General features: G+C 35.4%; 1 protein-coding gene across 1 annotated transcript in view; it reads left to right on the top strand.

Moving 5' to 3' along the window:
- The window catches only part of LOC140440103 (uncharacterized), a 41,259-nt gene extending 25,941 nt beyond the window's left edge, over positions 1 to 15,318 (top strand). Inside the window, exons 12-14 of the mRNA XM_072530383.1 lie at positions 4,512 to 4,835; positions 8,707 to 9,095; positions 14,684 to 15,318. Coding sequence (XP_072386484.1) covers positions 4,512 to 4,835; positions 8,707 to 9,095; positions 14,684 to 15,106 — 1,136 coding nt within the window. The 3' untranslated portion in view covers positions 15,107 to 15,318. The remainder of the gene's footprint in view (positions 1 to 4,511; positions 4,836 to 8,706; positions 9,096 to 14,683) is intronic.
- The last annotated feature ends 708 nt before the right edge of the window (positions 15,319 to 16,026 follow it).

Genomic DNA, 16,026 nt, shown 5'->3' with positions numbered 1-16,026 from the left:
GCAGGTGGCATTAATGTACATGGAAAATAGTTCCGAATCTGACCCATATGCAACAGATGAAAGTGATTTGTTTCATGTAACTGAAAACGAGAATAGTGGCAACGAGACCTTAAGCACAAGTGAACATTCACCAGCAGGTATTTTCTACTTATTGTAGGTGGCATATTATCATTGTTTAATAATTTAGGGAAAGTTATTTGGTAAATTTGTTTGATCGATTTTCGAAATAGAAGTCAAAGATTTGGCTGATAGCCTCACGTGGCAGGTAAAGAAAAACATTTAATATTATTATTATTTTTTTTTTTGTAAATAAGACAATTTTCTAAATGTATAACAGGAACTTTATACCTGCTTTACTTTAATGTTTACCAGTTAGTCTAAAGAAGTAACTAATGGATAAATCATGGCGTCGCGTCACTTGCATTTTGGATCTCAGTCCTTAAGATCGAGAAAATGTCCGTACATGATTAAACAATGATACTATGTATAAAACACCTTTTTTCATGTTATTCATGCAGAGAAAATTCAGCAACTTGTGATAGATAGTGAAGAACCAGGAGCCTTAATTGCAGCTATAGAAAATTTGGGCCGTTCACAGGAAGTCTCAATAAGGAAACGTCAGAATACCACAGCATGGAAACGTAATATAATTAAGGCAAAAAGAAACCGCGGCGAAGAGTATGTAAACTACAAAGGCAAGACTGTACCTGCCATAAATTTTCGTCCTGTTAATTGCCAATACAAAAGACAATGCGCAGGCAAAATCAGCATAGGCATGCAAAAAACAATACATGGGCGCTTTTATAACCTCGATTTGAATGGGCAAACTATGTGGATTTGTGGAACAGTCAAGTTATGTGCACCAAAAAGACGAAAGAATCGAACTAATCGCAGACCAAGCCATAAGCAATCGACTCGTCAATTCATGTTTAATGAGCAACAAGTTTGTAAGAAATTATTTCTCTCAGTAGTTTAGATCAGCAACAAAAGACTGGATTATGCACTTGGACATAAAAGTAATGCAATCAAAAATATACCCTCACCAGATCAACGAGGAAATGTACCATCTGGAAACAAAAAAGGCGATGAAGTTGAACATAAAAGACCGTATTAAAAGCTTTCCTCGCTACACTAGTCACTACGGTCAACGTTCTAGTAAACGTCAGTACTTGCCACCTACTCTTTGTAGGTCTCAACTATATAAAATCTACGTTTCTAAATGTGAAGATGATGGAAAAGAACCAGAGAAAGCATTTTTTTATCTGCACATCTTTAACAGTCAATTTAATTTACATTTTTATTTACCTAAAAAAGATACATGTAAAACTTGCGATATATTCAGGGTTCATCTTTCCACAGAATCGGACATTGAGAAATGCATTCAAATAAGAACACAGAGGGATAATCACCATGGAACTACATGTCTTTTAACATTTGATTTGAAGAGGACATTACCAACACCTTATGTCCAAACGGGTGAAGTGTACTATCTTCGACAACTGCAAACTTTTAATTTTGGCGTTCACTTATATTTACCTGACAATGAAAAGATAATCATGAACATGTGGTATGGATCGATGGGTGGCAGGGGCTCGCAAGAAGTAATATCTTGCCTTCTTCTTCTTCTTCAAGTTCCGCTCCTATCGGAGATTGGAAATCATTCTGGCAATTATAATTTTGTTGGTTACGCTCCTGAATAGTTCAATTGAACTGCATCCAAACCATTTACGGAGATTGCGTAGCCACAAGATTTACGTCTTTCTTTAAGCCGATTATGCGGCTTATACTTCCTGATGTATATCTAAGCATCTCTGCGAAAGAACACTTACTGCAAACAGTACATCTCGTGTTCCCAGTCCTTTCTTAAATCCCATTTGTGTATTACTTATGTTTTCATCTAATTTCTTATGTATTCTATTGTGAATTACTTTTAAAAACAATTTCACGACATGACTCATAACATGACTCTTGCCTTCACATCACTCTTGCCTTCACATCACTCTTTCCTTCATTCCAACATAAAAGAGGCGGTTTCCAAAAATATAAAAAAATTAGTCACTTTTAGTGATTTATGTACGGGGCAGAACCGAAATTGGAATATGCTATGTTACATGATGTATCTTGTGAATGCTACACCAAACTTAAAAGAAGTAATCGTATGCTTTTTGGTGAGTGGTCACACAGTTTTACCCAATGATTCGCACTTTTCGGATATTTCAAGGGCACAAAAGAGAAAAGAGCATGTTTACACTCCTGACCAGTGGATGAAACTCGTCGCCAACTGTAGGAAAACGAAACCCTTTATCGTGAACAACATGGTTAGTAAATTCTTAGATATTGCTGGTATCTCACAAACCGTAGGAAAGTCCAAAAAGCTGGCTGGTAAGATACCTCTGATTTCAATGATGAAAAAAATCTGATTTCTGAAAAATGACAATAAGATATAATTTAACGATGATTATTCAGATAGTTATGAAACTGCAGTCTTCACGAACAGCGCCACAACAACTTATTTTACTGATTTAAACAGTTTGTATCCACCAACTACAAGCAATGCTAACCCTATTTCGTACCTAAAAATGATAGATCTTAAGAAGATGCTGAAGTATGTGCCTCCAATACATCATCGATTCTATCTTAATATACCCCATAAGGACCGCAGAGAAAGACATCAGCTTGGAGGTCAACATGAAACTGAAAATTCGAATGAATATGATGAAACTGAGCAAAACAACATCCTACCAAACCCGTGTGGAGAAGAAGACGAAGACGTCGACGAATAGTCTACGAAAATAACTTAATTGTTTCTAATGTTTTTGTTTAGTTTGGAAAATAAATAAAAGAGCAGTTTAACATTTCATTCATTCATTTTCTATAAACTTGTCAGGTTGGCACATTTCTGCATTATAGCCTGAATAAATAAACTTTCAACAGAAGTGATCCAAGTGCAAGGAATAAAAAAAATAAAACAAAAACAAGTCAGTTGATGTGATAATACTGTCATTACAACATAAAACTGTTCTACAAAGTTAATAAAAAATAAAAGTGTACGTAATCAATTTCATATTCTAGAAATTTAATAATACACGTTTTGTTCATTTTCTCAAATTGTATGCAACGTCACTTGGATCACTTCTGTTCCAAACTATCTATTTGCTTATCTATTTTTTGAGTATATTGTAAATTGCAATAAGTAAAGTAAACAATAACAATTTTATATCATTTTACAGTTTTTAAGTTATGAGCAATCCGACACCCTGTTAGGGTAAAAGGAAGGGGAGAAAGAAAGAAAGTTATGAGCAAAATAATGAGTTTGATGTTTTGATTGTTTATTTAAAATAGTTCCACTAAAATATTGATGAATCCCTAGACGAGATTTTTTTGTAATATCATGTAAATACTACACATTTCAATTGTCAAACTAATCTAATAGGTCAACTTAATGGACCTATTAGATCAATTATCCAAAAATGTCATTAATTTAAGTTTTGTTATTCAGATAATTTTTCGACTGTTCTAACAACCATTCAAATTTCGTCATTTTGTGTCATGTGGAACAATGTCACCCAATCATGTCAACATTAGACTGATAATTGCATTCAGTGCAATTTTCAATCCCTATGACAACACGATCGAGTTTGACAACTTCATCCAAATAATCAAAACCAAAACCAAATCGACACTGGAAAAATGAAACTGACAAATGGTACGATAATGTACCTGTTGGAAGAAATACAATGAATGGATGGACTAAATCTTCTGCTGAAGCAATTGGCTTGAATGTAAAGGAGAAAAAGATAACAAATCACTCGAATAGATCAACTGCTGTTAGCGAATTAGCAAAAAGTGGTGTAGAAGAACAACAATTGCTAAAAATTACTGGTCATGGCAATCAGAATTCTATAAAACCATACTTGAATCTCGATCAAGAACACCACAACAAGATTATAAATATTATGCGTGGTAATAGATCTTCTATAGTAGAGAACAGCAACGAATCTAATGTTAACTTAAATTTTAATAATTCTACTTTCACTAACTGTACTTTTAATAAATAAATGTTTCGTTATGTTGAGTTATGATTTTTTTTTTTTCGAAAAATTATCCGCCGAATATCCCTCGGACATTGATGAATGCCTCATAATTTCATGACAAATTTCTCAAGCTCGTTGCTCAGCCTTCGGCTTCGTGCTGTTACCAAGGAACGAGCTTTCGATTGTCATGAAATTATCTCGTCTGTTATCAATGTCCTAGGGATATTACTACTGAAAATATGTTGGATATACGAGACTACAAACGCGCAATGTATAATAATAGACGAATTATATAGACATACAAATTCATGTAATGTAAGGAAATATGTAGGAACAAAAATCTTGGTATTATTCCCTTTGGTGTTGTTTGATTGTTGCAAATAATAGTATTTGTTTCAAAATAGATAGATAATAAAATATTGAAACAAACTGTTTATTAAAATATTAAATATTTAAATCAAACTTCCTTTTTAACAGGCCGACCTCAAGCAGGATATGTTCGTGTAGCTCCTGGTACGCTTCGAGCAAAAGCCCCAGTAGTAACACCAGTACCAACTGCGCTTCGGCCAATTCGACCTATAAATGCGATCAAACACGAATGGTTCGAGAAAACCGTTCGAGCTGCAGCTCGTGTCAATTCCAACCTCTCATACACTCTAACCCAGCTGAACAGGGCGCAGGCGAATGCGACAAGTGTGGAAGCGCTGGCTGTAGTGCACAATAAGTTGCAGGAGATTCTGAGTAGTTCAATCAACTCCTTGATACAGATTAGGAAGAATTTGAGAACGGAGTTTATTGCTGGTGAGTATTTTTAGCTTTATTTTCATTTTTGCAGGTCTGGTATGTTCCGTTGTTAACATTTGTGCAACGTAAATGTATTCGCCTCGTTGGTGCTTAGCGCATGTGTCATTACTAAATTATACAAATTAAATCAAAACTTATGTAGGTTGTCGATGTCACAATTACAAAATGGCCAATATCTCGTTCGTTTTTTGAAGTATTTTTTATAATTTTTCAGGACCTCAAAATCTCAAGATCAATTACTGTCCTTCATATTAATCTCTTTGTTTGTATACGAATACGCAGGTTCATTTCATAAAAAAGCGGCGTAATGTAAAAAATAATTGTTGAATATATTCATACGTGTTGTATGGTGTGATTCTTCTTCTTCGTATGTTAGGCCTTAAGGCCTGTTGTTTCCGGTCTGATTTAGCAGTATTTGCGATGCGATGTTGACTGCCAGCTATCTCTCCATCTCCTAGAGGATCTGCCTTGTGGTCTTTTACCTTCTGGTCTTACATCTCTTACTATTCGAGCAAGTCTCTCCCTTCTTATTCTGTTAATGTGTTGGTCCATTCTCGTCTTCGTTGGCGTCCCCATCTGACGATATCATGGACTTTACACATGATTTTTGTGTAGTAGGAATTCTGTCTATTAACACGTTCCTTCCCACGTTGATCCCGTGGGACCAACACTAGTATTGCCTAAATGTGATGTGTCTGATTTGTGTATTAGGAATTCTGTCTATTAACACGTTCTCTGCCACGTTGGTCCCATGAGACCAACACCTTTTTTAATGCTTGTTAGGCTGCTGGTTCATAATAATGTTTAATATCTCAGACTAAAAGATCCACGTGTCCTAGAAGGTATATACGGTAAGAATAGCCCATTAAATTATTTGAAAATAGTCCCAGTTATTTGATAGGAAGTGATAAAAAAAATTGAATTTTTAGTAAAATGTATTTAGAAACTCTACATACAATGTATAACATACGTACATAAAAAATTATGTGTGAACCTCACCAAAACAGTCTATACAAAAATGTGGCTGATTTTCACAGTATGTGTCGAGCTTTTGGTTTTATTCATGGCGTATTTTGTCCGTGTGTTTTTTTGTAGCAGTTCTTGCACATTTTTCTTCTTCTATGTTTATTCCCATCTTTCTTCACTTTAATGACTTGGTTTTCACAAGCTGAGGTCTGAGTGGCACAGTCTACAGTTACCTCGGCTTTTATTAGGTGCTTGACCACATCTTTTTTGAAATCTGTTATAGAGACCGTATTTCTTGTTACCAGTTTATATAAAATGTACGCATTTACTAAAAATGTGGTTACAATAAGTTCAAATCCCACTTTTCGGAACCACTTTACACTTTTCCTGAGTAAATTTGAATAGGCTCCAAATTGATCTGATAAAAAAAAAAGAGGTTAGTCTTTGTATGTGGGTATATTTTATTTTATAAAAACCCTTAAAAGGGCAACATTAAAAGCACGAACGTTTTCGGAACAACTGTTCCATCATCAGGTTAAAATACAGGTTACCATGCCTGAGCCACCAAAATATTTGGGTAAAAACCCTTTAAAATGTAATGTGTTACCAAAGATTGTACATGATGTTGATAATATTATATGATGTTTAATATTTTAATTAGATTTTACTTCAACATCATGTACAATCTTTGGTAACACATTACATTTTAAAGGGTTTTTACCCAAATATTTTGGTGGCTCAGGCATGGTAACCTGTATTTTAACCTGATGATGGAACAGTTGTTCCGAAAACGTTCGTGCTTTTAATGTTGCCCTTTTAAGGGTTTTTATAAAATAAAATATACCCACATACAAAGACTAACCTCTTTTTGTTATACGTGGTATACAGCCAGCTACAGGAATTATTTTCCTTGTGGATTTTGATCTGATAAATTAACAGCTGCTTTACCTTTGTTGTAGTCTACTACAACCTTGGGTTTCAGTTTGATGTGCTTAATACATGGCACTTCTATCATTTCGTTTCCATGTTTTGTAGAAAGCATAAGAATGTTTCTCTTATCTTTATTTATAATTTAAATGCCGCAGTCATTTTCGCAGATATAGTACAACTTTTTTAGGAGTGATCGTAGTGTCTTCTTTGCCTGCATATTTTTGATATTATGTGTATCCAGACCCAGAAGTTTGAATAATTTTATCCCATACTTGGACTGAAAATTTGTTTTTAAAATATTCAGCAATGGTGTTATTTTATACAATTTGTCGCTTTTATCTGCCGCCGCATTAGCAGCGAAATGTATCATCATACTTATTACTAAATAGCTCATCTGTACTCCAGTAGTCAGGCAGTGATGGCTGTTTTACTAATCCCATCTTCTTCTTCTCATTGCGCCGTCTCCTTTCGAAGGTTGGCGATCCAAATGGCAATTGTAGTTTTGGAAACTGCTGCGCGAAAGATCTCTGCGGATGAGCGGTCGAACCATCTCCTCAGGTCTTTCAGCCACGAGTTCTGGCGTCTTCCTACTGATCTCTTGCCCTGTACTTTTCCTTCCAGTATAACTTGAAGTAATTCATATCTTTCGCCTCTCAGCACATGACCCAAGTATTGCATTTTCCTCTCTTTGATTATTCTTAGTAATTCTTTTTGTTTACACATGCGACGAAGTACCTCAACATTAGTAACTCTTTGTACCCATGGAATCCTCAACATTCGTCTGTATATATACATCTCAAAGGCATCTATTCTTTTTTCTATTTCAGAGTCCATTGTCCAACTTTCACAGCCATACAGTAAGACAGAAAAAACGTAACATCTGATCATTCTGAAGAATCCCTTGGATGGGATCACTAATCCCATCCAAGCCACTAATCCTAGAAAATGTCTAATTTCAGACTTTTTGGTGGGAGTTTACATGCTTGTAATCTGGTCTGGGAATCAGATCTGGTGTAGCGTCCTCAGCTGTAAGAAGTTAAATCGAATAGTTGTTTGTTTCATCGCAGATAGGGATATTACTTTATCATCTATGACAGCATCAAAAAATTCACCTGGTGTACAATTCGCTAACAATGCTGATGTTCCCGACTTTTTTACTTCTTCTATTAGTTTGTCCATTATCAAGTTAAACAATAACGGGCTCAAGCTATCACCCTGTCTTATACCTGATTGAATGTTGACTTCCTCCGTTGGTTTCATTCCTATTTTTATTCTTGTTTTGTAATCAGAGTTAATATCCTTTATTATCTGTGTTATAGTGGCTGTCGAAGGCTTTAGTGAGGTCGATAAAACACATGAATGCAGGTGTATTAGATTATATTGCTTTTTCTCCTATTTGTGTTATTATGAATATGGCATCGACAGTTGATCTGTTACACCGAAACCATTATTGCTTTTCGCAGATTTGATACTTTTTACTTATTTTCTCAGCAAGTATCTTAGTCAATAATTTCAAACTGATGTAATGTGATTGATGGGCGTAATTCTTAAGATTTTCATATTATATATTAGAAAGATTAATCTATATTAAATAATATCAAATATTTAATATTTAACTGGGTCAAGATTGTGTAATATCGAGTAAGTAATTGTATAATTATTTTTGTAAATGTGGTAATTCTTAAGACACTGATGCTGAGTAAGCAGCCCAGACCGTGTGTGATTGTAAGAACATATTTTAATATCTAAAAAAAAATTAGAGAAAATAACAAACTTGGGCTTCGTTCAAAGATGGGTTTTATTCTCCCTCAGCTTCTTAACATTGAAAAGAACCTTACTTACGACCGCCCTTACCCTACAGTGCAAAGAACCAGCGGACAGACTATATAGTATGAACTATTATTTGTACGATATTTTACCTTATTGTAAAATATTTTTAATTAAAATAATACATTGTTTTTTTTTCTTTTAGGTATTAAAAACATTCGGTTTCCACCTACTTCGACGCCATCTAATGCTCCGACTTCAAAAGACGACGACGACGTTATCTTTGTTGCCGATTCAGCACCCAAACCCACGACTACCACTGCGACCCTAACAACGCCCACGCTTCCTCCAGGCCTATCTCTCATAAAGAGGACTCAGGCGACCGTAAATAGATCCAATAGTCCAAGTACAACTCCCGTAGCAGGGCCTAGTGGAGTTAACAAAACTACTAAAACTACTCCTTCCAAACCTTCCACTAGTACTGGTATTCAAGCTAAAGGTTTCCTGAGGGTCAAATCTTTCTCGGCGCTGCAAAGTGTTACTTCCGAGTGCATAACTATCCCCGACGATCCTTCAGACGATGCAGATGTGTTGGTAAGTTTCACTTTTTGTATGATTGTTAACTTCGTTTTTAGTACTTTTAACGAACACTAACATATCAAAAAAGAAAACACCGTGGTTTAGAGAGGAAGTAAAGAAGAAAGCCTTTTTACAATACAGCACACAACAAACAACATGCATATAACCACTATAAACGAATCAGAAATGAAACGAATACTTTAGTTAGACAAATAAAAAGGAAACACTGGCAGAGCTTCTCAAAATAGATGGAACACGACTTCTATGGAACACGAAATGAAATATGGAGAATGATAAGAGGACAAAGAAAAGAGATGAACGAACTAATAAAAACGAAACACATTCAGAAGGAAACATGGGTAGACTATTTGTTAAAGGTGACGATAATTAACCATTAACACCAGAGGTGACGACAAACACAGAAATAAATATTGAGAAGGAAGAGGTAAAAGAAGCATTAAGGAAATTAAAAACTAGAAAATCACCAGGAGAGAAAAGAATACCGAACGAACCCCTAAAGTACAGAGGGCCAGATCTGACCAAACAACTATCAAAATTAATCCAAAAAATAATAGAACAAAACAGAATTCCTCCTGAAGAATAGAGATCAAGCATCCTAATACCACTCTTCAAAAAAGGAGACTAATCGGATCCGGAAAATTACAGAGAAATTAATTTATTAAACACAACACTAAAATTAACTACCAAAGTGATAACAAATAAACTGAATGAAATTATAACACTAGCAGAAGAACAACAAGGTTTTAGGTCGGGAATATCATGCACCGACGCTATATTTATAATGAGGCAAGTGCAAGAAAAATCATTAGAATACAACAAACCGGCATATCTATGTTTTGTAGACTTTAAGAAGGCATTTGACCGGGTCAAATTAAAAGACGTTATCCACTTACTGTACGCAAGGGAGATACTTCTAGGAATAATCGAAACGATCAAAAATATCTACCAAAACAACACAATAAAAGTAAAAGTAGAAGAAGAACTAGCCGACCCTATTGAAGCTAGCAATGGGATAAGACAGGGAGATTCCCTGAGTCTTCTATTGTTCAACCTGATTATGGCTGAGATAATAAAAAAAGTAAGAACTAAAAAAGGATACTAAATGGGAGAAAAACAACTTAAAATAATCTGCTATGCAGACGACGTAATACTACTCTCTCAAAGTGAAGATGATTTACAACGTATGCTGCACCAATTTAATATAACCGCCAGAAAATTTAACACGTTAATTTTCCCAAAAAAGAAAAAAATGCATAGTTCAGTGTGTCGGATTCTGTTCCCTTGGACGTTTTTTCTTTTGGGATTGTTCCTGTAGCTTCCTCGCGATTTTTAAAATAGGTTCTGAGTCGTGCTCTCAATTCGTCGACGGTTCCCTTGGGATCTAAGCCGCATTTTTCGGCCTCGCTCTGCAATTCCTCTTTGCAAAGTCGATTTATCCACGACGTACCTATTACTGAGTCTGTGTCTTTATCTGTCGGCATGTTATTAATTTTTGCTCGGGCGCCAGTTTGTGATGGGTAGCTCTTTCGGGGCGACAGACTCAGTAAAACACAGGTTTGAAATAAAAATAAATCTATTAATTTAGTATATCTACAATAAATAAAAATAAAAAGGAATTCTACGTTGTATACTTGTACAATGAATAAAACTAAAACGAATTCTACGTCCCCGTCTTGATCCCGCGATGAACGAAGTCCTCGGCGAACGTCTATAAAAGAAAAGAAATTAATTAGTACTAATAAGAAACGAAATGGGGGAAATCGATCGCGCGCAGATTTATACTCGCTTTCGCTTCAATTCAGCGAAAGCTCCGAATACGCTCGCAAACAAAATATTTAGCTGTGCAGACCCATGGCAATGTTCAATACACAATACCGACGGGTTCCGCTTGGCTAAGGACAGAGTATGATCCTCAATACGGAAATCTCTCTGTCCGGAATGGCTCGCAGGTTCACTACACCGGCGAGTCAGGGAGCCTAGAGTGCTAGCTACAAGACTATCTAATTCCGCTATTCACACGCCTTAAATAGCCGTTCTGAATCCCACTTGGCCGTCACGTTGTAGAAGTGGATGCGCAAATATTGACACTCCCACGGTTCGAACTGTTAAACGATCAGAGCATCGTTACAACAACAGCAAATTTACTAAAATGTAAATTGGAGCTGAAAGGTCAGATAATAGAACAAGTGATGGAGTTTAAATATCTAGGCGTCACATTATCTAGCTACGGAAAGCTCGAAAGAGAAGTAGAAAATCAAGTGAATAGAGCAAACAGCCTCAGGTTGCCTGAATAAAACAATATTTAGAAGTAAAAATATCGGAAACGCAATGAAAGGCCGAATTTACAAAACAGTCATCAGACCAACAATGACAAACGTGGCAGAAACAGGACCTGACACAAAAAGTGTAAAAAGAATGTTAGAAACAGCAGAGACGAAAACACTTGACGATGATGATAAGACAGACACTATCGGATAGAGCTAGAAGTACAGATGTATGACGTAGATGCAAGGTGGAGAACATCAAGAACTGGATAAGAATGACAACAAATAGAGTAGTAAAGATGGCAAGAGGCGGTTCCCCAATAGGAAAATGAACAGTAGGAAGACCACGAAAACGATGGAACGACAACTTACTGGAGGCACATTGAAAAACAGACAGAGTCATGTCTATATAAAAAGAAGAAGAAGCGTAGTACTTTAGTTTTGTAGTATTCTACAAAATACAGTACATCCAGGTAAAACGAGTCAGTCGGTTAATATGGGAACTTTAAAATAATCGCAAAACATGTCAACTTTCTTATGTAAATCCAAATTATATCTTCTCATACTCGATGTTAATTAGAAAAAGATATAAATAATACTTGATATTAGTAAATAAAACACGTTTATGGTGTCCTGTCTCACTTGTTTTGATAATTGTTCTAAATATTGTGAACCAAAATAATATATTGTAGGTATATTAGTAAAAATGTCAAGCCTCCAGCGCTTGTTCGCAGCATAGACTTGCAGCGTGTTTTACTGATGTTGAGTCTTTATTCAAGAGTTGGCTGAACACCATATTCCTATGGAATGGAGGTTCTTTATAGATACCTCTAAACTTAATTTAAAAGCAGTGCTTCTGCATATTGGAAATGAAAAACCTTCGATTCCTGTTACATATGCAGCTTAGATGAAAGAGGCGTATGACCACATCAAGATTTTGCTATCGAAGATACAATATCAACAGTATTTTTGGTATATTTGCGGCGATTTAAAAGGTATAGAATTTTCTATGCCTCCAGCTAGAATATACTATTATTTTTATTGCAAGTGGGATACCATGGACTGGAACATCATTTTGTAAAGAAGGAATGGCTTAAAAGAGATTTAACACAAGGCAAAAAAAAACGTAACATCTAAACCACTTGTATTCCTGAATACATATATCGTACTCGCTTACCCATCAAACTCCGATTAATGGAAAAATTTGTAAAGAGGATGGATTCTGGGAACAAAATCCCCTACATCAGTGCAACTAAAGTAACAGAAGGTACATTTGTGGCCCCGCTAAATAAGCGGTAGGTTATTTCGTCAAAGAAAAAATCAAGATTCGTAGATTTGAGGAAATTAATTATACTGGAAAGCTTGTTTTAAAGATTTATGGCAAAAAAGCGTAAAGCACCGGGAATAGATAAAATACCGGCAGAACTAGTCAAGCAAGGAGGAAGGAATTTGACACAACAGATGTACCAGATAATACGAGAGATATGGATAGAAGAAAAAATTCCCTAACAATGGAAGAAAAGTATAATCTGTCCTATTCATAAAAAAAGAGACAAACTGTTGTGTAAGAATTATAGAGGCTTCTCTTTACTTTGTTCGGGATACAAAATACTCACAAACATCATTAATCGAAGATTCTCTCACGGAAAACATCATCGGGGAATATCAAACAGGGTTTAGGCAAAATAGATCTACCATTGACCAACTATTTACAGTTAAACAAATACTAGCGAAAGCATGGGAATATGACATGGACGTTTTGCAATCTCTTTGTAGATTTTAAACAAACCTATAATTCAAATAGATAGAACAATTCTACCTAATATATTGGAAGAATTTGGCATACCATCAAAATTAATACGACTAGTGCAAATGACAATGACAGAAACAGAAGCACAGGTATGTATTCAGGGACAGATCACTGATGCGTTTACGATAACGCAAGGACTGAAACAAAGCGACGGACTGGCCCCAACGCTCTTTAATCTTGTTCTTAAGTATGTAATTAGACAGTTGACGGTGAGCGGAAATAACATACTTACAAACAAATCTACCCAATTAGCAGTATACGCAGATGGTATAAATATAATGAGCAGAACAGTGAATGCAGCGGAAGAAACCTACGTTGAGTTGAAACAGAGTGCAGAAGCAGTAGGGCTAGCAATAATTACAAATAAAACAAAACTACTCATACAAACCAGATCAAATAGACCGGCGCAACAACACTTATTGACGATATAGAACATGTGAATAGATTCACATACCTAGGAATGGATCTGGTCGCAAGCAATGAAGAAGAACCGGAAATAAATAGAACGTTTATGCTAGCAAATAAAGCCTATTTCGCGATGGGCCACATATTCAAATCGCGAGACGTACACCGGAAAACAAAACTCCGGGTCTATAAAACAATAATCAGGCCCATAGTAAGTTATGGTTTGTGAACCATGGGTGGTGACACAGAAATCTGCCAATGCATTAGATGTTTTTGAAAGAAAAATATTACGTATGATACTGGGCCCAATAAGTGAAAACAACAACTGGCGAATTAGGTATAATAGAGAAACATACGAGCAATACAGCGAACCAACTGTAGCACAATACACTAAACTGCAGAGATTACGGTGGGCAGGGCACGTGGTCCGCATGCAAGAGAATAGAATCCCCAGAAAATTACTAAATGCAAGGATGCAGGGAAAAAGACCTGTTGGAAGACCTAAAAAGAGATGCGAAGACGAAGTCGATGAGGATACCAGGAACTGCCTGGGAACGCGTTCATGGAAAAGAACAGCGGTAAATCGAAATGATTGGAAAAGCTTGTTGAAGGAGGCCAAGGCCCGATTTGGGCTGTAGTGCCATTGGATGGATGGATGGAAAAATAGAATGAGGCTATTTTTCGAGAACATTGTTTCTTGTCTATCTAAATTAAGCTTAATGCCGGGTGATCGTATGATCAGATATGATCGATAGAAAAAATTTTATAAGACGAGTTTTAAGCAAAGATAAGTGCTTATTGCAACTTAGGAGATTTAAAAAGAAAGCGTTTTACTCAAGGTAATTTAAAAATAAACACTTAAATTTTGTTTATTCTCGTTCGAAAAAACAGTAAATAATTTTTCTTCGAAGATTTGTAATACATAGATTAAAACCTTTTACACGATGGAATTATAAATACCCGAATTAAAACTGTATAGAATCTTTAGTTAAGTTATACACATTCTTTATGTATATTAATTACCATGTATTGGTGTATTAAAAAAATTATTGATATAATAATATATGTATAATTTAATCTAATCATTTGATTTTATTTTACAGCAAGTTGTAGAAAAGGATCCGCTCGAAATGGTCGAAGTTGTGGATGACAAAGAAGAAGATAAACCAAAAGAAGTAGAAGCTAAAGAAGAGGTCAAAAGTAAAGACGACGGCAAAAAAGGAAATAAAGAGGTAAATAGTAATGAAGAGGTCAAAATTAAAGAAAATGTAAAAATCAAAGATGAAAAAGAGGAAGAAGTTCGTCGCACAAATGGGATGACAAATGGCAATAAAGATGGAAAATCGTCTTCAAAGGTAGATAAACGCCCCGCCTCTCCACGTTCTGTAGACAGCGACTCGGAGCGGCCTCTCAAAAAGGCAAAAATTATTATCGAGAGATCTTCTGAAATCGATAAGATGGCAAAGAATTCTTTCGGTGTTGTGAACGGTACATCTGACGAATCTGAAAAAGAAGTGGAAAACTAAACAAAGTTGCATACGGAAGGGAGGTAATTTGTGGCAGAAATGTTGTAACAAGGACGATCCAGTTCGTTTTTAGGTATTGTACCTCGCAAGCGATCAATTTATAAAGAGTTTAGTTAGCTGTAGAGGTTACAACAATAGAAATAAGTGTCTTTGCTACTATATTTTATTTATAATCTTTCGTTATGAAAATAGATGTTTTTTACTGAGTAAAATTTTTTATTTGAGTTCATTGCACAGAAAGAATAAGAATAAATTTAAAGAAATATGATTGAATAAGAGTGAATTCTAACTTTCGAACTTTTTTTATGTGTGTTGTGCATCGAGCAAAAAGAAAAAAGAGGGAATCTAATCGTTATGATAAGGAGACCAAAATTCATAAAAGTGGCCTCTTAATATGGCGGACATATCCGGAAATGCAAAGTCGCCAAATGTGTCACCAATTTGTCGCCAATTTGAGACTATGTTCCAATATTATTATAAGCACTATGTTCCAAACATTTAAAATACTTTTTTTAACACTAGAGCATAATTAAGTTTTAATTAAATAACGATAATAGTCTGAAATGTGACACAATTGTTAAAAAACTTCAATATAAATAAGCTTTCATGTGACAGTTGAGACAAACAACAACATTACCCAACTAAATTGATTTCTTATACAAGGAAATAGACTCTCTTTCCTTGTTTAATGTGGCCTCTCAAAATGGCACTTCCCGTCTAACAACATTTTTTCCCCCACTACCTTTACATTCCCTCTTCCATCTTTTTGCTCGATGGTGTTGTGACAGTTGTTTCATTTCTGTTCTGTCATACAAAATGTTGGTAATCTCAAATTTCAGAAATGCTTTGCCATAATACTTGCAACAATTGCGTCGAGTAGGAAGATCATGTAAGTTGTGTGTTAAATTGGAACCAACCGT

Source organism: Diabrotica undecimpunctata, chromosome 4, assembly GCF_040954645.1.
Source record: "Diabrotica undecimpunctata isolate CICGRU chromosome 4, icDiaUnde3, whole genome shotgun sequence".
NCBI lineage: Eukaryota > Metazoa > Arthropoda > Insecta > Coleoptera > Chrysomelidae > Diabrotica > Diabrotica undecimpunctata.
The sequence above is the reverse complement of the archived record's forward strand: the minus strand, read 5'-3'. Positions and strand labels throughout refer to the sequence as shown.